This window comes from Notamacropus eugenii, chromosome 3, assembly GCF_028372415.1.
Source record: "Notamacropus eugenii isolate mMacEug1 chromosome 3, mMacEug1.pri_v2, whole genome shotgun sequence".
In the NCBI taxonomy this organism is placed as follows: Eukaryota; Metazoa; Chordata; class Mammalia; order Diprotodontia; family Macropodidae; genus Notamacropus; species Notamacropus eugenii.
This window is the reverse complement of record NC_092874.1, coordinates 318,821,813-318,846,987: the sequence shown is the minus strand read 5'-3', so window position 1 is coordinate 318,846,987 and position 25,175 is coordinate 318,821,813. Positions and strand designations below refer to the sequence as shown.

At 39.9% G+C, this 25,175-nt stretch overlaps 1 protein-coding gene and 1 pseudogene across 3 annotated transcripts in view; both read right to left on the bottom strand.

Moving 5' to 3' along the window:
• The window catches only part of GNE (glucosamine (UDP-N-acetyl)-2-epimerase/N-acetylmannosamine kinase), an 85,252-nt gene that overhangs the window by 3,215 nt on the left and 56,862 nt on the right, over positions 1–25,175 (bottom strand). For all 3 annotated transcript variants that reach the window (XM_072596798.1, XM_072596799.1, XM_072596800.1), the window contains exons 7-11: positions 22,292–22,502; positions 14,385–14,514; positions 6,837–7,058; positions 4,001–4,183; positions 234–350 (exon numbers count right to left, since the gene is read on the bottom strand). In XM_072596798.1, the coding sequence (XP_072452899.1) occupies positions 234–350; positions 4,001–4,183; positions 6,837–7,058; positions 14,385–14,514; positions 22,292–22,502 (863 nt within the window). The remainder of the gene's footprint in view (positions 1–233; positions 351–4,000; positions 4,184–6,836; positions 7,059–14,384; positions 14,515–22,291; positions 22,503–25,175) is intronic.
• Positions 11,906–12,412, bottom strand: LOC140496698 (fatty acid-binding protein, heart pseudogene; annotated as a pseudogene).

Genomic DNA, 25,175 nt, shown 5'->3' with positions numbered 1-25,175 from the left:
AGAGCCGTGCAAAGGCAAAATCACAAGTTAATTTGAGAAACACAAATAAGTCATAGTCAAGAAATATAAAAAACAAAATACATGGGAAATCCAACTAAGCTGGTCACAGAACCAACATTAGCTATCTCTTAAAGACAATACTTGAATTTCAAAACCATGTATTGCTTTCCAAAAGTATTCATTTATGAAGCATTATTTTGTAATCTGTCCCAGTAAGATGGGTAGCCTCTTACCCGTTCTGAGAATACTAGCAGCTTTTGCATTGCCAAGCTTAGCTGCCTGAATGAGATGAAGAGCACCCACAGTTTCTTCTTTTTTCATTGACATTCCTTCCACTAAGAGAAGGTCTTCTGTTTTGTGAGAGACAAAAACAAGAGGGAGGGAAGGATGGAGGTGGGGGAAGAGATTAAGCATATACAGCATTAATAAAACCGAAGACTGAGCTTGTCCTTTTCCCACTTAAACTTGTCTCTCCTTTTTGATTCCCCTCTATTAATGGCACCACCTCCTCCCAAGTATCCAGTTCGTCACCTCTTTTAAAATTGCACTTTTATTGATGCCGTTTGTGGTTTTATCACGTTTGTTTCTAGATGCATCCTCCCCAGTTCTCTCGGTGGTGAACAGCATTTTTCACTGGGGGTCCCTGGGAGCTGTCTTGATCAGAGGAGCTAAGTCTCTCAGAGCTGATCGCCCTTACAGTATCACTGCTACCGTGTACGACGTCCTCCTGGTTCTCCTTACTTCACTTTGTACCAGCTCACATGCGCCCTCCTAAATTTTCATCATCCCTTACAGGTTAATAGCACTCCATCATATTGTGTATATGTGTATTGTGATGCTGGATCTGCCTACTGTACCTGGCATCAATTCAGAGAAATCTTCCTGTGCTTTTCTGAATTTTTTATACTCATCATTTACGTCACAGAATTAGACATTTCACATACCTCAGTTTGTTTAGCTGTCGTCCAAATGATGGACACCTACTTTGTTTCCAATTCTTTGCTACCACACACAAAAAATGCTGCTGTGAACGTTTTATTGCATATGGAAACTTTCCGTTTTTGACCTCCTCCTCAGGGAGATATTTAGCTTATAACCTTAACATTCATCTTTCACTTTTCCCAATAAGTGGAAAAATCCTGTCATTTCTACCTCCACAACATCTTTTGCATTTGACCCATTCTCTCCTCCTACTGCAGCTACCACAATCCTGGTAAAACTCTCTCCTGCCCTCAGCTTAGTAGAATATAAGTTCCTTAAGCACAGAGGCTACCGATTTTTAAGCCTGGTGTCTGGCACTTAGCAAATACTCAATAAATGCTTGTTCAATTACGCCAATTTGTTGATTAGTTTAGGCCCTGAGCTCTTGCCTCATCTACTACAATACCCTCCTAACTGATCCTCCTGCCTCTTCTCTCTCAAATTTCTCCCAGCGTACTGCCTGGCTTCTCTATGTCTCTATCAAACTGGTACAGACCTGTGATTTCAGCGGCATAGGGAATTCCTGGTAAACAAATTCCTTCTACTAATGCAGATCATCACCTACTTTACAACTTATAATTTTAGAGACTGGCTACAGGGCGCTGAGATGTTGGCTAAATGACTTGCCCAGAGTTATAGAAGCAATATGTATGAGGCAGAAGCCTAACCTGAACTCGAATCTTGTGGGCCTTCTGTTACCACAGGGACAATGCATCCTTAAATAGATATGAAGATCTATTTAAAAATATGGAATCGAGCAGGGGAAGAATTGAATGAACTGATGAAGAATAAAGCTGGCAGTGCCAGGAAAGTAATATATACCACAATTATAATGCTGTAAATGAAACAAAAAAACAAACATTCTATAATTAGAATGACTTAAGCTAGACCTCAGAGAAGTGGAACAAATACAACTCCTCTCTTTGAAAAGGTGTGGTGCTGTGGTACATATACAGTAAGACACAACTGATCTGTTTGTTGACTGGTTTTGTTGAACTGCCTTTTTTTCTTTCTCTTCTAATATTTGTTACAAGGGACGACTTGTTGGATGGGGGAGGCAGAAGGCAAATATTAAAGAATGAAGATGACAGAAAAATAAAAGGCAGCAATAAAGCAAGATTCCTGAGAAGACAATGTGATGAAAGTCAAGGGCTGCCCAGATAACCAGCCATCACGTACTCCCCTTTTAAGTAGAGCTTTGGGATTGATTATAAATACCATAGTGGTACAAATATAGATTGTACTTGTATAAAACCTGACACAGTCTAGGACACAGATTAGGCATCACTGGCATCTCTAGTATCATCTCTATCATCCTGTATTCATCCTCAGAGAAGTCTGTCATCCTACATCTCTGCCCTAAGCTGTCAACTTTCCCTGCAACAACCCAGGGGCTCTGGATGGCCATTTAGGGTGAGTAGCAGGAAGAGATCCATAGCAGCTGATCCTGGGCTGATACTCCAGTTCACATTAGTACAAAGATGATCCTGGGGCTTCAGGTTCCATAGGCAACTATGAAGTCTGATGTCAAAGAGCAGAAAAGGAGGTAGAAGAAGAATGTGGCCTTAGGAGAGGAAAGGTGAAGGAGCATGCATGGACAGTGCAGATGAGGATTCAGGGGAGGTGTATGGAAATCATTAGATCTAATTTACTGAAATGATGTCAAGGAGTGGTTAGGTAAGCTCAGCTGGTTATGCTGACGTCCACAGCTGATGTCTTAATGAAACATTTTAAAAGAGAAGTCAAGTAGACAGGCTGAAGTAATAAATTACAAAGCAGAGGCATCTTCAAACATGACAACAAAGTGAGTTGCTCTCAGAGTGGAGCGAGGCAAGGACAAGTGAAATGACCTGTGTGAGCTGGCTGCCAAAGTCCAGGGAGGCGGGGAGAAATTCTGGAGAGCACGTACTTGCTCTCAAACTGGGTAGTATTAGGGAAGCTTTTCATCAGTCCTAGCGTGGGGGAAAGTTGCCCTAAACCCCAAAGAGTCTAAGACTGGGGCAGGGTGAGACAGAGGCAGTGCAGGGGGAGAAAGAAGTTTCTACAAATTTCCACTATTAAAATATTTTGCCAAGTGTGGCAGAAATTACATGGCAAGAGTTGCAAACCAGGGTGACAAAATGCTTTGGACTCATAGAAAAGATGGAAGAGAAGAGGATGGCATATGAATATTATTTATTTTGCCTCTGCCACATGTGAAGGCTATTGGAGGGAAGTCAAAACATTTCTCTCACAAAGTCCAAGTCCTTGGCATCTCAGGGCTCTTGAAAAAATGCAACTTTTTACATTGATGATCCTGTAGTAGAGTGAGAGAGGAGATGGGAAGAGGCACCAAACGAGAGTGACCCATCTGTATTGGCCCACAACCAGATGGTGCAGTGGATAGAGTGCGGGCCTGGAATCAGGAAGACTCAAACGTTCAAATGTGGCCTCAGACACTTCCTAGCTGTGTGACTCTGGGCATGTCACTTAATGTCTGTTTACCTAGTTTCCTCAACTATAAAATAAGGATAGTAACAGTACCTACCTCCCAGGATTGCCGAGAGGATCGAATGAGATTCTATTTGTAAGTACTTAGCACAGGGCCTGGCACACAGCAGGCACCACATACATGCTAGACATCGTTACTGTTTTTGTTATTCTGGGGCGCCAAAACGCCAGGAGTTTAGGGATTGTGGCAGATGTGGCCAGAAACATGACGTGCTAAGATCCTACTCCATAAATGTGAAACATTTACTTTCAGAAAAAATAAGATTTCTCCCAAGTTGGCTGGTGCTTTGATGTGTTCAATGGTTTTCATTGTATACCTATTTTTTTCCTGGAGAGAACATAACTTTAGGGTAAGGTCTGTATTGAGAGGTGGGCTGTATTTGGACCAATGTGTTAGATCTTACGTATAAGTTAATGCTGAAAAAAAGAAAATAACAATGCTATATCTTCCTATTTGATTTATATAATTTGAACAACTTATCTTTGTATGCAAAAACTTTATGTTACTATTCAGCAGAAGCAGCCATACCGTCATGCAGTTTCTTAGCTTCTCTCTGTAAGGCCATTCCAGAGGCATAGGCCTCAATGCACCCATGGTTCCCACATGAACAATCAGGTCCATCCAAAGACACCACAAGGTGTCCGAGCTCAGCAGCGCAAAAAGAGCTGCCATGGATCAGCTCGTGCTGATGAATGATGCCGCCACCGATTCCTACAGGGAGACAAAAGCATTCAGACATCAGTGTTGTCCTCAGTGCCACTGATCCTAGGGTGTGTTGGGGACTCTGGAGGTGATGCTGCTTGAGTCCCTGGATCTCTATGTCCTTCCTCACAGGAGGCCATCAGCTAAGGGAGATTGGCTGGCAGCTACCTTCTCATCCCTATAATTTCCTGTTTCTGTTCTGCCATGGGGCAGAAAGGCTGAATCACCACAATTATTCGGATTTTGTCTAAAGTAAAAGTAAACAGGCTGTAAGAAAAGGCTGACCTTCCCTTCAATGACTGAAGTGTGTGAACTTTACTACATAGTTTTTGTAACATCTGCTATGACTTTCAGAAGCCTTCCTAGTTTTTGCCTAAGCCCCCAAATAGTGAGATTGCTAGATGAATGAGGAGTTACTGGAGCATAAGTCTCTGTTCTAAAAGAATAATTAACTTCTGGGGGAAATATTAGGAATTTTGTTACTAAACAGGTAAATCAGGCTAAGGTCAAACTGTCATTGAAATAAACATAGGCACAGGATCATGGGATCCCAGCTCTAGAGTCAGAAGGAACCTCAGGAGACAACCAATTCAAACCCTTCATTTTGCACAGGGAAAAGACATGTAAGAAGACAAACCAAGTAACACTGAAAAGGCAAAAGAAGTGAGCAGGAGCATCTATTTCACTGGAAGTGAAGGAACTAGGAAAAACAAAAGGTTTGTTGAAATGAAGCAAAGTGAGGTAAATGAGAAGTTGTGCTGGGGATATGAACCTCAGAAAACTGTTTCAGGGCAAGTGGAGCAGCCTCAGGTCTGTGGGAACCACGAGAGATTGAGTAAAACTGGCTAATGGTGGTAAGAGTTGCTTACAAGCCACTAACATCAGAAGTACTTTTGGAGGAAACATGAGCATTCTCATTTTCTGTATAGATATCATATGCCCATTGAAAATGAACAAGTTGCCAATTTACTTATAAAACAGACTTCTGTTGGGCAGCGTGCCAATTCACTAATACTTAGTTATTCCTAGATGGGTCCAATGTCTTTTATTCCATCTATTGAACTGAATGGCCAGATAGATGATGAACTACAGGTAATCAATAAGCAAATACTTATTAAGTACCTGCTCTCTGACAGGCACCAGAGACACAAATACCAAAGCGAGACCGTTCTCTATCAACTGGGGGAATCCAACATGTCCACAGGTAAGTAAATATGGGATACAGTTCTGTCTTCCACATTGTGACTTTCCCCATTTGATTTCGATATATCAAGGGTTGGCATAAGAAAGTAAGTGGAAATTTTGGGGGAGTTTTACAGAAGCCACAGATGCTATGTGAAGGCCAGCAGAAAAAAAAGTTTAGAAACTCAGAAATGCATAAAGCATATGCATAGTATTACATAAAAACATATTTTATCTTTAATACCATAGTAATCCAGACCTCTTCTCTGGTACAAAGGGAGGGCTAAAACATTTTATGCAGATTTTCCAGATCAAGGGGGTGGCCATGTCCCCAACCCCCAAGATGTGAAAGGGATAACTGTGTAAGACACAATATAATAAAATACACAGTGACAGAGAGACAGAATTCTCTGTAGGGAAGTGACCTGGGCCTTGAAGATGGGTGTAGACAGTGAAGAGAAAAGGGCACACCAAGCAAGCGAGACCGCTATAGAAGGGAGACAGAATGTTTGGTAAAGGGAAATGCGTATAGGCTTGTTGGGGTGGAAAGGAAGTCATGCAGAATCACTGGGAAAGACAATCTGGAATCCAGTTGTGAAAGACTTTAAATGCCAAAGGAGTTTGTATTTTTTTCCTAGTAACAATGGGTTTATGACAAAATCAGCTGGGAATCCTCATAAACAGAATTAACTGCATGACATTTTAATATGCATAGTTTTAACGGGCATGCAAAAATCATCTGGATTGATTACCCATCTAACTTGTTGTAGGGATTGTGCTTGAGAGTTAAATGAGAAGACCACTGATGAAAGTAGACTGATCCTTGAAATGAATGTTAGAATTAAGTGTTATTTTTATTACATTTAGAATAAAATCATTTCTGTGGCAATTTTCTATTCTTTCAATGAAAAATATTCATGGGAAAATACTATTGGGTACAAATTCATTTTATGCTCAATTTTTCTGGAATGTACTTAATAGAGAAAGCATATCACTAAGAAAACATATTGTAGAAATGGAAAGGAAGTCAGAAAGGAGTTTGCCACCACAAAGTGCTCTACAAGGATTAGCCAGGATTACGTTGGATGACGATGTGAAAAGCACTTAATATGTTAGTGTTGGTTAGGGACAGGAGGACCTCAGAAGAGCAGAATCGGTCTGTCAGTCAACTAGCGTTTACTGAGCCCCTTCTGGGTGCCAGGCCCATCCTAAGTGTGGGGATACAAAGAAAGGCAAACAACAGCCTCTTCTTTCATGGACCTCGTAGTCTAAGGGGCAGGCAACCTGCAGACAACTGTATACAACAAGCTATTTACGGAGTAAACTGTAGAGAACTGACAGAGGGAAGGCACCAAGATCCAGAAGGCTTGGGAATCGGCATACGATGACACACAGAAAAGAATCCGTGCTCACTGAGTCACGCTGCTCAAATCACTGCAGCTGTGTCAGACTTCCTGCACAAAATGCTGCACCCTCTCACCTGTGCCTGTGATGAGCGTCACAAAGTTTTCCAGTCCTTTTCCTTGACCAAATTTTCTCTCTGCCAAGGCAGCACAATTGCCATCGTTGTCCACCCAGACAGGTAGATGCAAGGTGTCAGAGATCGGGGTCCTCAGATCCACAGAGCTCCATTCTTGAATAAGTTTGGTAGAATGTAGTACAATTCCTTCACGAGGATTTACACGTCCACCTGTGGAAATACCTGACCACAACCAAAATATACAAAAATCAGATAATACTTCTAAGACAAAAGAAAGGATGTTGTTTTCTTAGTGGGAAAGTAACTCACTTAAGCTTCAGTGTGGTTAGTAGCCACATAAGACTGGCAATGAAATATGAAGTGCATAGAACTCATGGATGTTAAACACAGAAATAATGTTGTTGGGGAATCATTTAGAGAACCAATCTGGTTTTCCAATGAGGGAATGAGAACAGTGAGTGGTAGCAAGAACTTAGGGAACCACGTTGAATGCATCTTGTGACTCAATTCTGGTTCTAGCTCAGTTCCCCTTCTATTCAGTTAAGGGTCTAGTCCAATTTCTGTCTTGTGAGAAACTTTATTCAATTGCGGGAACTGTAAGAAAACCTTACAGCGCTGTTTGAACCTATCCCAGTGTGGCTGTGAAGTTGAACCAAGTCTACCTGTTGCTTAGAGACTCTTAACTAGGTTAAGCTAACTAGAAACCCAGTCAGACCAAAAGACTGATGCAAGGAGTTTTCTCACAGTTATACATTTCAAGCAATCCATATGTCTTATCTGAAAACTGGCCACATACAGCTGTTGTTTCCATGTTCTTTTGACTGAATACAGACACTTGGGGGAAAAGGACACCTCTTTTTCTGAGGTCAAGGAATTTTATCTGTTCCCTTTTCCCTTCTCAACTTGACAAGTTCCTAATCTTTCCTCCAATTAGAAATCAGATTACCTGATGTATCCTGGTTCTTTTCTTTTAAGTAAATTAGTCTTATTTGATTGTTTCTACTCCCCCATATTTGGGGTCCAGTGCCAAATTTGAGGAGGTTCATTCCCAGTTTGTTGAGCAATAAGCATGTTTTACTTAATCAATTTATATGCTCAGAAACTTGAATCTTTGTTTCCTCAGACACTTCCGTCTTTCACCCACCATACCAATTCTAGTTTCTGTTATAGGCAGTTCGCTACTTCTACAAACTATTCCCAAAAATAGTTTGCAAGTTTGAAATTTGGAATGTATTTTTTAAAGAAACATAAAGATAATTCAGTTCCCAACTGGCCAGCAAAGCCAATTAACTCAAAATATTATTTGTATTTCCCTTCAAGGTGCATAATACAGTAGAATGAACACTGGATTTGGAGTCAGACAACCTAGGTTTAAATCCCGCCAGTCACTATCTATATGGCCCTTCTGGGTTTCAGATTCTTCATCTGTAAAACGAGGAGATCAGCCAAGAAAGCCTCTGAGGTCCTTTTTAAATCTATGACGCTATGACTGACTCACTAGTACTGGTATTGTCCTGTGAAATGTGCCCCTTCGTCTTCCTCTCAATGTTTCAGATTCAATAGGGGTTAGAATGGGTTTTTCTGAGGAAGCCTGCAAACTTAACCTGTATCTATTTTTATGGGGAAAAAATGCATTCCACAGTGTAGCATTTTTAGTCACATGTGCCTAATATTGGACAAGAAGAAAAATAGTGGTCCAACTACAATCTCCCTTTTCTTTCTCATTTCTCCCTCTCCTCTCACACACCCTGCTGTATGAAGGGAAAGAAGTAATTCAAAAAATAGATCTCCTTGCCTGGAATTTTATAGAATTTGAGCTGAGGAGAAATCTCATTTGATTTCTAGGCATGGTGAAGGCCAATGATTTTTAAGGAGACGTGTTCATAAAAAGGATATGTGGAATCCAGGGAGCATCTGTAATACTACTGGGGAGGGAATCCTAACACCTTCATGTGGAACAGAGCAAAGTAATTTAACAATAGGTACAAATGGCAGAGCTTTCCCTTCCACAGCTATTTCTCTGAAAATACAACAAAAAACAGGTTGTGTTCTTTATGAAGAAAATAAACTAAGACATTGGAAGCAGGCTATTTTGGTACAAAATAGGAGACACTGGAAAGTAATTTGGCATTATTTTTAAAATTATGCACTGAGGGGGCGGAGCCAAGATGGCGAAGTAGAAAGACGCACATACACATAGCTCCGAACCCACAAACCACAGAACGGCTAGAGGGGACTAAGCCAGGGCGAATTCTGCACCCAGAGACCACGGAGTATTGGAGCGAGGGAGATTTCTGCTCCGGAGAGACCTGCGGACCTCTCGTGGGGGGTCCTTCGTGCCGCGGACTGGGCGCCGGGATGGGGAGCGGAGTGCGGCCCTGCCGCGGCCGCGACACTGAGGGGAGGAGATCCGAGAGGGCTAAGGGGACGGGATCTCCAGCGGCCACGCGGGTCCCCCCACCCACAGAGGGACCTGAAAACCTCTCGCAAAAGGTCCGTCGCGCTGCAGACGCGGAGCCCAGCCCTGACCTGCGGCGGCTCCGAAAGACACAGATCTGAGAGGGCTCCGGAGGCGGGATCTTCAGCGGCAGCACGGGCCCCCCCACCAACAGGTGACTGACAGGGGTGGGTGAGAGAGTCTCTTTGGCGGGTTGAGAGGGGAGTGGGGTGCCCCCATGGCTCGGGCCCCCCCGGGAGGTGGGGGCTGAGAGGCGGCTGCGGACGGGGGCTCCCCAAACGGGCAGAAGCCTGGATCCATTGTGGAAGGTCTGTGCATAAACCCCCAGAGGGAACTGTGCCTGAGAGGTGGCCCTCCCCCTGACCACCTGAACTTAATTCTCACACTGAATAGCAGCCCTGCCCCCGCCAAAAATCCTAAGGCGGGAAGCAGCATTTGAATCTCAGTCCCCAAACGCTGGCTGGGAGGACCAGGAGGCGAGGTGGGTGTGCGGAGAACATTCAGAGGTCAGGCCACTGGTTGGAGAAAATGCCAAGAAAAGGGAAAAGAAATAAAACTATTGAAGGGTACTTTATTGGTGAAAAGACACTTCCTCCCTTCCTTTCTGATGGGGAGGAACAATGCTTGCCATCAGGCAAAGACACAGAAATCGAGGATTCTGTGTCCCAGCCCACCCAATGGGCTCGGGCCATGGAAGAGCTCAAGAGGAATTTTGAAAATCAAGTTAGAGAGGTGGAGGAAAGACTGGGAAGGGAAATGAGAGGGATGAGGGAGAAGCATGAAAAGCAGATCAGCTCCCTGCTAAAGGAGAACCAAAAAAATCTTGAAGAAATTGGCACCTTGAGAACTAGCCTAACTCAGCTGGCAAGGGAGGTGCAAGGGGCCAATGAGAAGAAGAATGCTTTCAAAAGCAGAATTAACCAAATGGAAAAGGAGATTCAAAAGCTCACTGAAGAAAACAGATCTTTCAAAACTGGAATGGTACGGATGGACGCTAAGGACTTTTCGAGAAAGACAGATATCTCAGAACATACCGCGCAGATTCGAAAAATGGAAGATAATGTGAAATATCTTATTGGAAAAACAACTGACCTGGAAAATAGAATCAGGAGAGACAATGTAAAAATTCTGGGACTACCTGAAAACCATGATCAAAAGAAGAGCCTAGACATCATCTTCCATGAAATTATCAAGGAAAACTGCCCTGAGATTCTAGAACCAGAGGCAAAATAAATATTCAAGGAATCCGCAGAACACTGCACGAAAGAGATCCAAAAAGAGAAACTCCTAGGAGCATTGTGGCCAAATTCCAGAATTCCCAGGTGAAAGAGAAAATACTGCAAGCAGCTAGAAAGAAACAATTCAAGTATTGTGGAAATACAATCAGGATAGCACAAGATCTGGCACCCTCTACATTGAGGGATAGAAGGGAATGGAATAGGATATTCCAGAAGTCAAAGGAACTAGGACTGAAGCCAAGAATCACCTACCCAGCAAAACTGAGTATAATACTTCAGGAGAAAAAATGGTCTTTCAATGAAATAGAAGACTTTCAAATTTTCCTGATGAAAAGACCAGAGCTGGAAAGAAAATTTGACTTTCAAACACAAGAATGAAGAGAACCATGAAAAGGTGAACAGCAAAGAGAAATCATAAGGGACTTACTAAAGTTGAACTGTTTACATTCCTACATGGAAAGACAATATTTATAACTCTTGAAACATTTCAGTATCTGGGCACTGGGTGGGAGTACACACACACACACACATGCACACACGCACACATACATAGAGACAGTGCACAGAGTGAATTGAAGAGGATGGGATCATATATTAAAAAAAAAATGAAATCAAGTAAAATTATGCACTGATACAACAAAACAAATTAGATATTCATAATGATGCATACACAAATTCATTCTTTTAAGAGTCCATAACCGCCTCTGTAATCATCTGATTCTCTGCATCTATGTACATATTTTTCTTTTTGTATCATTGGCAGCATGTAACTTTTAAATGTTTCGCTTTTGCTTCCTTTGTTTCAAATACTATACACAAACACATACATATATATGCATCCATATACAAATTTTTATATTATTTTTACAAAAGTCCTAATGCAGTTTTAAGTATGTATAACTATATTAAATATAGTTATATTTGGTAAGCATTATTACACTCTATTAATTAATATAACATAATGCTAGTCATTCATGAACTGCTGGGCATTTATTGCGTACAATTTTCTGCAAATGCAAAAGAAGTGCTGACTATATACAATGCCTATCTATGTATATACACATACACACATATATGTTAACAGATATCCTTTGTCTTTTTAACACTCAGTGTATATCCTAATACATGGTATGATCACAACTGTGACTTTTGATAAATACTACTAGATTGCCTTTCAAAAAGTTTAAATCAATTTGTAATTCTTTTTTTTTTTTTTGGAGGGACTGACCAGATCTGTTTTGTTGGGTTAGGACCAGTCATCAGAGGCAGTTTCAAAAAAAAAAGAATAGGCTTCAACTGGGACCAGGATAGCACCATGGTTTTCATTTCTGGAGGATTCCTTGACCAGAGTCAATTGATACAAAACACTGGGGTGGGGAGGTGTAGGGGTGCAGAAATGAGGCCATCTGGTGGGGAGGTGAGTGGCAGCTGTCAGCGTAGCAGGTGGCAGCAAACAGTGGTCTGGCATCAAGCTGCCTCCTTCTCGTTGGTCCTAACGCAGACTGTGCGGCCACAGGTTAGTGTCAGAACGAGCTCCCTAATGAGTGTGGTCTCCTGCCCATCCCACTTTTGGATACGGACAAGTTTGCCTCTGTCCAATGAGACGAGAGACTGGACCTTCCCATCATCAGCTGGTGTCTCATCAAACTCTACTCCCAGCTTGAAGAAGATCTTGGTGTTCTTGATCTGCCTTGTGGCAAAGCCAACACCAATGGACATCTGTAGTCATTGAAGTTCTTGCTGTCAACCAGCTTCCAGCTGTCAATGAAAGCATCTGCCATGGTGCTAGGCTAGAGGAGGCGAAGCTGGGTTGGGCTGGGGATGCACCGGGCGGTGCTGGGTCCGGATCTGCTGGGCTTTGCCACTGAGCTGCCCCGAGTTGACAGGGCCTGGGCTGGGTTAAGCCGCAGGTGGGTGGGGGAAAAGAGGGGATGCAAAAAGGTTCCTGGTTCTCTCAATTTACAATTCTGCCAGCAAAGTATGAGCGTACCTTATTTCTCCACAATCTTACCAACATTGAGTTTTATCACTTTGTTATTTCTGCCAGTATCATAGGTATAAATCAGTACGTTAAAGTTGTTTTAATTAGCATTTCTGACCATTAGTGAGGTTGAACATTTTTTCAGGTGACTGTTTATAATGGACATCTGCTTATATTTCTAAAAACATGGGGTTTTTTCCTTTTCTGTTTTATTAGTGGAGGGAGGCACCTCTCATCAGCTACTTCAGTTCTACTAATTTTTTCACCCAAGTTCATGTTGAGCATGGATCAGTGTATATATCAGAAGCAGATATTAGATGGCTTAAGTGACACTGGTGGTAGAATAGCAGTTGCTGGTCCTGTTTGTAAGGTTTTTTTTTTAAGGTTTTTTTCTTTCTTTTTTTTTTTTACTTCTCCTTTTTCCACTTAGACTCATCTCTACTTTTTGCTGGGGAGGGTGCACAGCTCATCTCCAGGTGTGTAACTACTTCACCATTTCTCATAGTTTGGGACATTACTTTTTACAGTATCTATATTCTTAAACAACGATGCCAAAACTGAACATTTCTGTACCATACTCTCCCTACCATGGTCCCACTTCCCAAATGTTTTTAAAAGATTAAAAATGAAAAAACTTCTACAATCCTGCTGACAAAGTGACACTGACCTAGTTTAAAGGAACCTTTACAAGAAACTAAAATCAGCGATCTGCTATTTAGTTAAAAGGCGCTGACCACTATGAACCCTTTGAGAACAAGGAGTATGTATATCTGACCATATAGCACAAACTGATATTCAATAGATTTTTATTTTTTATTATCACAATATGATCTTCAGCAGTATTGGCTAATGGTGTCTCTTAACGTAACAGAAAGAATAAGGGACTTTGAATCAGAACTCCTAGGTTTGAACCTCAGTTTTCACATTTATTAGCCATGTAACTGTTGACAAATCACATAACCTCAGTTCTGTCATCTACAAAATGGGCATAATAACAGAGCTGGCCTGTCTCACAGGATTAATGTGAAGAAAGCACCCTGTTAACTATAAAAGATTACATAAATGTGAGCTATCATTCTTTCGTGTATTACTTAATTCTGGGAAAAGACTTTGTAATAAATGAGGATTTACGTCTTTTAAATGCAAGACTGGATCATTTAAAGAACTAGGGAAACTAGAGTCAAATATTTTTTTAAGGACTTGCACAAGCCAACCCCCTCCTTTATGTAAGTCCTTAAACAATCTGCCTGTTCACAGACAGTATAAAAGGTTAACATCCTTCACGTCAGCAAGGTCAGTCCTTTTTCGGTCTTCTGTGGACACCATATTCATTTCCTCAATCTCCAACCTGAAATGCCCTCCTTTGCTCTTCTCTGCTTATTCTTATCCTTCAAGGGCACCTCTGACTACACTAAACTGCTCCTTCTCTGAATTTCTGCTTCCTATCCTGTTAGAAAGGCGGAGGCAGCTCCTAGGAGAGTAGACAGAGCGCTAGGCCTGGAGTCAGGAAGACTTGATTTCAAACCTGGCCTCAGATGCTTACTAACAATGTGAATCTGGGCAAGTCACTTAACTTCTGTTTGCCTCAGTTTCTTCATTTGTAAAATAGGGATAAGAATAACACCTCACAGGCTTGTTGTGAGACTCAAGCAAGATAATTTTTGTAAAAGTGCTTAGCACAGTGGTGCTATACTATGCTGGAACATAGTAGGGACTAAAAAAATGCTTATTCCCATTATGAGACAATTGTCATTTAATATTTCTGATTAATTGAAAAATACACATGAGGACAAAGCATATCTTACAATCTAATAAACTTACTCTGCACTGGTATCAAGGTATTTCAAATTAAAAATATATACAAAACTCACCCACTCCCAGAATTCTGCAATTTAATTTTACAGCTTCTGCTGCAGCCTCCACACACATCTGTAGAATTAACTTAATCCTTTCTTCATAGGTTTTAGGATTGGACTGAGTGTACTTCTTAACAACTTCACCCTAAAAGGGGGAACAAGCCCGATAAGAAAAGGAACATTAAAATCATTAAATACCAAGGATGAAAAATGACTACCAACTCAGAAGGATAATCCAAAGATGTAGCAAGGCATACACTGAGGACAGCTCTACAGTAAATGGCACTATGAAATCGTGAGCCCAGCTAAAAGAAGTCACATTAGTTTATTCAGAAGTTTGCATAATTTGAAGCAAGCCAACCAGATGCCCCCTTCCTCTTTGTTCATCTAAATGACAGGCCACCAAGTCCAGTTGATTTTATCCAGTCCTCATCCTCTTTGACTACCCTGCAGCTTGTGAGACTGCAGGCTACTCGCTCCTGAATTCTCTTTCTTCTATTTGTTGCACAGAAACACGGCCCTACTGGGGTTTGCCAGCTATGTCTAACTGCTTCTTCTCTTTCTCCTTTGTTCGTTCTTCATCTTGAGGTAAGCCTTCTCAAGGCCTTGTCTATGGCCTTTGCCTATTCTCCCTCTGTATTCGTGACCTCGGCAATTCACTCTTGTGGCTTCAGCTGCCATTCTGACCCATTCTGATCCCAAGTCCCTAATCTGTCTTGTGAGTTCTAGACCCTTACTTCCAATTACGTACGGGACATTTCCACCTAGATGACCTACTGACGCTGCAAACGCTTCCTTCAAATGATGTGCTCTTGTTGATGTGGTGATTCCCTTCAACAATACAGACTACAACCTATCCAGGCCTGCTCATGCTGTGGGATTCTTATACATGTACTTCTATAAACTTTCCATAGAGGATTCACCCATGTTGGAGGCCCTCCTTTTTGTTTTTTAAAATTTTTGCCTACCACTGCTATGCACAGTTATCCCATAATCTCATTAGATAAAGGTCAGTCTCCTTAAGTCACTTCTCATGTGCAAAATAACCATTGTGATTATACTGTAACCTGCTTATTCAACTTGGTCAGCATTTACTAAGTGCCAATGGGCCAGGCACTATGCTTGGCAGTTGGGATTCAGAGACAAAAATGCCATCTCTACAGGAGCTGCCATTCCCTTAAACAACATGCACAAAGAGAAGTAAACACAACATTTTTACCAAGTAATTTCTTGGGGAAGGAAAGAGCACTTACAACTAGAGAGATGTGGAAAGGCTGTGTATGCAGGAAGGTGTACCTGAGCTGAGCCTTAAAGGGAGCTTGCAAGCCCAGAACTTGAGGTGAGGAGGCAATGCATCCCAGGGACTGCAGGACAGAGGCAAGGAGGGGAGGCATGGAATGCATGGATGAGGAACACAGACTACCAAATTTCAGCTCCTCTGAGACTTTGGTCTTTCATAGTTCTTAGCTATATACCATCACTGGGAGAATGCGTCTGTTTTTTAAAGGCGGCTGGTGGCCGCAGTGGGCATAGAGATGGCTGTCAAACTTCCCAGTGCGATCCAGTCTGATCTCTTCTATTCAGTTTGAGTCCCTACTCACTGTCTTGAGGGGTAATGGAATGGAAAAGCATTTATTAAGCACTTACCATGTGCCAAGCAATCAGGGCACAGACAGAATTGGGGAAAGGGCCTCGCTCTCAATGAGCTCACGCTAATGGAAGGCGATGTTAAAGGAGGGGTTCCCTCGTGGGAGATGGAAGTGCCACGTGTTGTTTTCTTTCTACTGTACATATCTATATTGATTCAATCAATACTTCAGTCAGATGTGCATTCAGCTCTACATCATGGCCTTCATACCTTGTGTTTTTCCAAAAACCAGTCTTTTTTGAATGCCCATGGAGGCATTCCCACTAAGAAAGTGTTCCTGTAATGTCTGGGGACTTGATACCATGTACAAATATAAGCATCTTTCAAATCTCCCCCTGCAATACAGAATTCTTCTTCTACTTGGACTTTGTGCAGGGCATCCTCCATGACGGTGGTGAATACTTTTAATGAATATACACATCTCTTTGTTTTATGTCTTCACCAAGTCAACAAGTAAAAATTGTTTCTAGGGTTCTATCTGTCACAATTTCTTATATAAAGAAGTTGTTTTTAGTTTCTTAAATCTAATTTTTTAATGAACAAAAATAAATTTTCTTTCCTTCCTATTTAATCCACACACTCACACCAGTGAAAAATAAAAGTAAAAAACAAAAACAAAATCTTTGTCAAATATGCATGGTCAAGTAAAAGAAATACCCAACATTGGCCATGTCCAAAAATTATAGGTCTCATTCTGTACCCTGAATTCATCAACTCTCTTTCAGGACTTGGGCAGAATGAGAAAGCATCTTTTTTAAAAGGAAGATTTTTAAGGCTGTATTTTGCTCTGAGTCAATAAATAAGCATTTATTAAGGACCTACAGTATATGCTAGGGACTATGCAGGGCAATGGGGATACGAAGATAAAAGTTAACCGGTACCTTCCCTGAAGCGGTTTACATTCTGTTGGGAAACAATACATATATATGTATATACAAGATAAATGCAAGGTAATTTGAGGGAGAGGCACCAGAATCTGGAGGGATTGGGAAAAGCTTCATACATTAGAATGGAGCCTAAAGCTAAGGTTTGAAGGAAGCTAAGGGGCAAAGGTGAGGAGGAAGTACATTACAGACATGGAAGGACAGGCTGTGCAAAGGCATGGAGCGGAAGGATGAACTGTTATGCAAGAGGAATAGCAGAAAAGCTAGTGAACTAGATCGTAGTGTGATGTACAGTAAGCACTGAAAGGATGTTTGGAGCAGGTTAAGTGCCTTAAGTGAGTCCAATTGTTTTGGGGTTTTTTTAAACAGTAACAATTTAATTATTTGCCTTTACATCCAGAACCTATAAGAAATTTCTACAAACTTGTAAGAGCAACTAATACACAGAATGGGAAAAGTAAAGCACATTTTGCCATAAAAGGAAGAACAAATTTTAAATGTGAAACATTCAACCTCATTATTACTCAGACTCTCACTGAACACCCATTTTGGTTTTCTTCCCAGAGTCCTTCCTTGTTGCTTATTTTTTTCTAACTTTGCCAGATCCTTAAGATTTCTCTTAACTGGAAAAAAAGTGTTCGTTTCATAAAGATGATACTTATGGGAAGGGTCAAGGCATCCATAAACCAGACATTATGAATTAGTGAAAAAGCATTTTTGAACTATTCCTACTAAGTGCCGAGTGCCATGCTCAGCACTGGGGATAACTGGTCCATGGTCAAGTTCGTACCTGGGAGAAGACAACATATTAGAGAGTTTGGATGCTGAGCAAAGGAAAAGACTTAAAAGTCCTAAAAGTCATAAGAATGCTTCAGAGGGGCAAACTGCATGGCCCAGTCAGGCATCTTCAGATTGTCGGTAACTAGGATGACAGTGGGACATACAAGTAAGGCTAGTGGTGAGGCCAGGAAGTCCTTAAAAAGTAGCATCAGGGCTGATGGCAAAGTTTATTTAGCAGCCCTTTTTTCTTGAAGGAAAAGTTGAGACCTCCATTAACCCAAGTCATGTGAGCAGTCAAGCTGTCTGGATTGATTCCAGGTGATCTGGGGCAAGAGGTGAGCAAGTCGGAATTCAGTTGTACCTGGCCAAGATGAGGCCATCTGCCTTTCTCCTAGTATTATATGTGAACAATTTCTACAGTTGTCGATAGTATACATTTCTTTCTTGTTTGTATTATTTTAAAAAGAAATTTAAAATAGCACATGGAAAAACTGAGAAAGCATACGAAGAAAATGGCCAAAGACAGCCATGGAATACAGCTCTAAGGGGGAAAAAGGTAAAGAGAAAATTATTTAAACTTTAAACTAAATTCAATATCTGCAAGTACTGATTGAATCTTCTCACTTCTTTCTGGTTACTTCTCTGGCTAATCTTTTTGCTTCAGCAATGCCTTCAGCTTTTAAATGAGCAGAAACAACTTCCATTCAATACCACGTCCCAAGTTGTATTACCCAGCTTAATGAATTGGTCTTTGTGGACAACATCCTTATTTTGACTTGTTTTCCAGCCATTTTCTTTCTCTTTGTTAATCCATTCATTCATCCCTTTGGTGACAAGTTGGTTATCTGTGTACGCAATGAGTTTCTCAATATTTTGGGCCTTTGCTTTCTCAATAGCTTTGGTAGCTGCTTCTAATGATGTTCTTTGTCATCCAGAATGTGTAGTACTTACGTTTAAACCATGGGCTGGTCTCCGGTAGACACCAATACCTCTTTGTGCCCCTTCTCTCCCATCATTTTGGCAGGTACCCTTGACATACACAGTGTTAGGGTCTGATCCCTGGTGTAGTTGCCCACACTGACTTGCAGAGCCTCCAGTTTGCCAACTATAGTCATAGCACTATGAGTCCTCAGATTGGGTTTCCAAATCATCTTCAGTATCTCCAAAGATTTGATGGGGAATGTGTCAGTCCAACTTTTTTTTTTATCACCAAACAACAGACACACATTTGTTTCACAATGAAGACAAAGTATACAACAATGTCCTGTGAAAGCCTGATTGTTCTCTTTTCATATTTCCATTAAGGTTCATAGATGTACAGATGAAAGGGACCCTAGTAATCATCCAATTCCAAATCTACTCATTTTACATATGAAAAAACAGAATCTTGAAGAAGTTAAGTGATTTGCCCAAAGTACCACAGGTATTAAATGTCAGAGCTGGGATGTGAATCCAGGTCCCCTGTTTTCTAATCCAGTAGACTCTCGACTGCATCCTTGATGCATGTATAGTCCATTTAGAGATGTGGGGAAATTTTTGTTATCTTCTCAGTTATCTGTTTTGTCTAACAATACGTTCTGTGATCTTTTCCATTCCTTTGGAAACTTGTCATCGTTTAAGGTATCTCTAGAATCCAAAGCTGAGAGCCTTTCAATTTTATTACTTCTAGCATAGATTTGTTCTCTGAGTATATGGTCAGGTCCAGTAATCCTTCCTAACTTCCTTTTTTTAAAGTACCATTGTCCCTTTATGACACCGAGCACTGAAGGTCAAATGCATTATGGTTACCAATGAGTACAGATGACCACAGGAGGGAAAGAAGGACAAAAGCATTTATTGAATGCTTACAATATGCGGGCACTGTTTATTCTGTTATAGAAGGACTGGTGGATCTGTTCCATGTAACATCGACTTATCTTTCCAGATTCTTCTAACAAGTACTCTCAGGATGATCTTGCCCAGATGTTTCTCATTCTAAACTCTCTGCAGGCATATTTCCTCTTAATCACCTTACACTGTTTTGTGAGACAGTAGTACTTTCAATTTTCCATATTCCTCCTCTCTAATATACTGCAAATGAATTTGTACTCTAAGTCAGTACTGCCCTTCACTTTGGCAAGGACAGCAAATGTTTGCTTTATGAAAATATGTTTATGCTCTTTTTGTCTCCATTGTGGTAACTGTTTTGCATTTCACTATTATCAAGAAATGGTGATACAAGTCAGCTTTTATTTTTGTCCCCTTCTTGTTTTTCCAGAGTTTGTTTGTTTTTTAAACAAAACCTGTTTGAAAAGGTCAGGTTGGAGGTCTCAAAATTGGGTAGTGTCTTCCCATTTTTATAATTTCTTCTAATTTGGTATTGATTTTGATCAATGTTCTAACCAGATCTTACTATATATAAGACAACTAATTCTGAAAAGCTTTCAACCTAGGCAACCAGTCATTAAATTGTGTGATAAACAGTAAAATTTAGTTTTGTGATGTTATCTCATGCTTGTCACATCCATTTCCTTCTCACTTGACTTTCTGAAGTTTTCCTGATTAGGAGACACAAGGTTTCTGGGCAGTGCATAACTTTTGGATTCTTTTGTTTCTTGATCCTGGATATTTTAGACATCATTTTTGGTCACTTACCTTGATAACTACCTTGACATTGTAGTCAACAAACAGAAAGATAAATGTTGACTTGGTTTGCAAGATCTTAAGTTATTCATATATATTTTTCTACTTCTTCATCCTCTTTAACCAAGGCTTTATCTTCATGGTGGTCTGTTAGCTTTTGAACACTTCAAGGTGAAATGACCAAACATGGGTTCCCCCTTCACCTGAGGTCTTTAAGGCCTATACATCAGGAACATTGTAGAAAGGATCCTCTTTCCAACTACAGATTGGACTAAATGGTTATTGAAGTCTCTTCCAACTCTGAAATTCTGTGATTCTGACTTTCATGAAATGATGATTCTCTTTTCCTTCACGTGAAGGATGAAATAAATTCTTCTAATTCTTTTATTTGCCTAAGGAGAACCTGTGAGCCACTCTTTCACTTAGATGCACAATATCTTTCACTTAGATATCTTTTGGTTTCATTCACAGGAAAAATGCCAAACAGAACATAAGCTAACTACTTCTTGGTTACTGGGCAAATATGATAATTTAAAACACCAAGTTTAATTAATGGTTACAGATCATCTTAAAATGGTATGACTCTTTGTTCATGAGCACCTGCCCTTCACAATGCAGAAGGAAGAGAAATTGAGAACTGTTTTATATTTTAATCCGTTCCATGGGCCATTTTGTTGAGGAAAAAAAATATTACCTAAGCAACCAACACTGTGGTGATGAAGCTCTACGCTTAGGCTGTCCCTCAGCAAGCAGACATACGATACAATAATCAGGAAAGTATTTGGAAAATATTCTAATTCAGTTTAATCAAAGAGAACTGGCACTCTGTTGACACAGCCTTTCAGAAGGCAGCTTGCCTCTAAATAATAATGAGACATTAGAGTAGATCATTAGAATAGAGGACAACAGGTTACCATAGTGCAAGTGAAAGATATTTCTTAATCATCACTGACTTTAGATATGAAACTAGAAAACTGCCTCTAAGTCAAGCTAGAGAATAAGAGGGCTAAGAAGTACAGAGGCTCGGGAAAAAGGTTTGGGATGAAGACAGTATGTATGGGCAACAGACATCAGGCACTGCTGTTACCAAGTGGTAGAACTTGTGACTCATTCATCTGTCATTTCTCTCCAATTCTATAATTCTTAAACTTTCTACTCTTGTGCTTACAATCTACAAAAACTGTAATTTGGATCTGAGAGGAAGAAAGCAATCCATTTAGTATCAAGTTAATAATAGAAAAAGCAATTTCAGATTTTGTCATTATTATTTTAATGACTATACTTATTAATAATTCTTATTAATTAACTCTTATTAATATCTGCATGTTAATTCTTATTAACATTCTTAAACTGGTGTTAAAGATTTCTGCTTTATACTTGTCTATTAGCGTATTATAAATTAACTTGAAACTCATGTGATATTCACCTTTATTTAGATAACATAATGAGCTTAAAGAATTCCTGGGTGAGGAACCACGCCTACCAGTGCAGAAATCGGCCCCTTCTCTGTATCTGGTAGTACTGGACAGCTTTAGATGAACAGCATATGTCACAGGTAGGATTGGAATCCAGGTTTTTGTGGCTTTGAGGCTGACTCTATGTACGCTATGCCAAACTGCCTCTAAAAAATCCTTCTACCCTCTGTAAGCCAAGTGAAGGTTGAACGTCTGTTCTCACTCATTTTCCTAAATTTGGTAATTTAACTTATGTGTTAATAACAACTGGGATACCCTAATTGTTTAGGTCTGTGAAACATTAAATATTGGTAAAAGGTACAAAGGATATAATTTTCAACCTTAACACTCTACCGTTGTTTGCTAAAATTACTATTTTAAAATCAAATATGAATAAGAACATGGACAAGAGTCACATAAGTCAAGAAATCATAGATTGGTTGCAATCTGTTCTAATGGAGTACCACAATGATGAAACTGCAGATGCACCAAAGAACTGAAGAATTAATTCTGAGCACTTTAAGATTAAATTACCTTCATACTGACTATTGCAACTCGAAGGTTTGTTCCACCTAGATCAACAGCCAAGGCACTTTGGGTTTCAAGAATATGATCAATGTCTTTAGAGATGTTCTCCTTTACAGGGGGAAAGCAGAACTTCTTTTGTAGTGGTTCTTGGAGATCAATTGATTTGAGAAACTTCAAAATCCTCGGAACAGCATTCCCATCCCCATATATCTTTGAACTGCAACATCCAAACATATTAAATAAAATCAAGTGTAGTGTACTACAACGACCATAATTTTTGTGATAGAAAATTTATTGTCACATTGTATTTTAAAATAATTATGACATCCAAATTTCTATGCTGAACACCTACATTTAGCACAGCTCAGTTTTTGGATAGAAAGCCTAGATTCAATTTAATATGTGGGGGGAAATAAATTACAGAAATGGCCACATATAAAAATGATCACAAAATAATATTAACAAAATATGAATTTAACATAGACTTTTTCTCACTGCAACCTAGGAATACAATATAATCTAAAATGTCTTTAGATAGGAAAATAATGTTCCCCCCCTATGTCTACTCACACTCTGTGTAATAAAAGAATGAATAAAAAATTAATCCTTAAACTCTTGAGAAGTGAACTACATTAGAGTAGTTGGGAAAAAACCTGATAAGTAAAAATTCTGAATTTAGAATATTTTTAAAGAGACTACTCCCTTTTAGTACTTATACATAAGCCAAGATGGGGGGCTACATTTTAAGAGCTTTGGGGTCACAAGGCTCCAGGGCTAGTTTTGCCAACTTACTCTACCATATGATCACAGGCAAGTTTATTGAAGTCAGCTGTATCAAACTCAAATAGAAATGGATTCCTGTGGGCAGCATATTGACTCAGAAAACAACAAATTAACATTATCAGTGTTGTATTATATTTTATTTTGTCAGATATTTCCTAACTAGACTTTTATCTAACTCCAGAGTTGTACAGTCTACTTGCCCCTGACATCTCTGACTTAATCTATCTTAGGCTCAGTTTTCTAAGGGATAATGATGTTTGCACTACCTATCATGTAAGGCTTTTATGAAGATCAACTAAGGCAGTCCCTATAAAACTCTTTGGAAACCCTAAAAGCAGAGAACTTAGTACTTCTCAGGACCTCAGGCAAGTTTTACAGAACAAATCTTTTTATTAAGGGGATTTTTTCTGTGAAGTTTGGATTCTGTCAAAGGCCGCAGGCTCCCCACCCCGATAGACTCTTCCCTACATACCAACTTAAATACTATTTTGCTTAGCAAGCCCTTTTGTTACAAGACAAACTGTAGGAGTATAAAGGTAAACTTTGGCCTGATCCCTATTTAATTAATAAATTTTAATTGATTTGAATTGAAGTCAACTGAATTGAATTTGAAATTGAAATCTGACTTAAATTAATTGCATTTAATTACACTAAAATAAATTAGTCAAATTAAAATGAATGCATTTTTATGAAATTAGACCTACAGAAAATTCTGTCCTATGCCCAAATGATAAAAATTCAGGTAAACAATCTGAGACTTGTAAGAAAGAGGGGTTTGTTTTTTGTGCGGTTTTTTGTCATAAAATATCTTACAGGAGCCCAACTTTCCCAACAAACATGGAAGATTTAAAAGGATATCAAATAGAACAATGATCAAGAAGACCAAAGAGAAACACCAGTAAGCTCCTCTATCTAGTCTTAACATGAAGATGGTTGGAAGCCTGTAGGTGCTTGGAGCAAAGATGTACCAAAGGGAAAGAACCTGGTGTAAACTCTTGTAAAGAGAGCTTAAAGCCAGCTGAATTGATCTACTAGCCTATTTAAAGCTTCAGTGGGGAACAGAGCCAACCCTCTATCGGACATTGCACAAAGAAAAAAGGGCTACATGTATACACTTTGGGGCCCTCAAAGATCAACTGTAAGAGATGGAGCCAATGCAGCACCCATTAAACTGATACTAGGTGGAGCTCAAGAAGACCTGAGACAAGCACAATTCCTAAAACCCAGTTATGGTTTCTTAGGGCTGCAACTGAGGATGACTGCAACTGCTGGTTGGAAAATTTATAACAAGGAGGAGATAAGAGTCAAAGATGAGACCAGCATCCACATTGGGTCATGTGGAGAAAAGGCTGCCAGAGGCTGCAGCACAGGGTGGTGAATATTCCCAGCCATCCCATCAAGATGTAGTGGCATGCCTACTAAAGAGCGGAAAACACCACATAATACTGACTATGTCTTCCAAGAGTACAGGAGGGGATAGATCCTGGTCCTAGAACAAAGCCTCAATCTAGAAAGTAAACCCGAGGATACGAGCAAACAAAAGAAACCTGAAGAATAAATAAGGGCTAAAAGAAACCTATGAGATAAATCCAGAAAAGAGAGTAACTCCATAACATGCACAAACAGAGCTACAAGGGGAAAAAAAATGGTTTAATCACAAGAACTACAGAAGCATCTGGAAGAAATATAAAGAGATATAAAATGAAAGTTCTTGAGGAAAGAATAAATTGATTAGAATAGAAGGGAGAGGAGGGCAACCTTCTCCAAGTAGTGGACGTCCAAAACATAAAATGGAGCAACAGAACCCAATGATTCCATGCAACAATAAGAAATATTAAACAAAGTCAAAAGACTGAAAAGTTAGAGAAAGTATGTTATCTGCTCTCAAAAGCAACTGACATGGAAAATAAATAGGTTGAAAAGAAATAATTTAAGAAATTTCACTCTCACCCCCTTGAAAAATAAAACCAAACCAAAAAATCTCAGTCTCATAATTTAAGAATAAAAGAAAAATATACATGTCTATGAGAATCAGGAAGCAAAAGAAAACAGAATCCAACATTCATTTTCTGAAAGAAACTGTGAATTAAAAGCACAGAAGAATGAC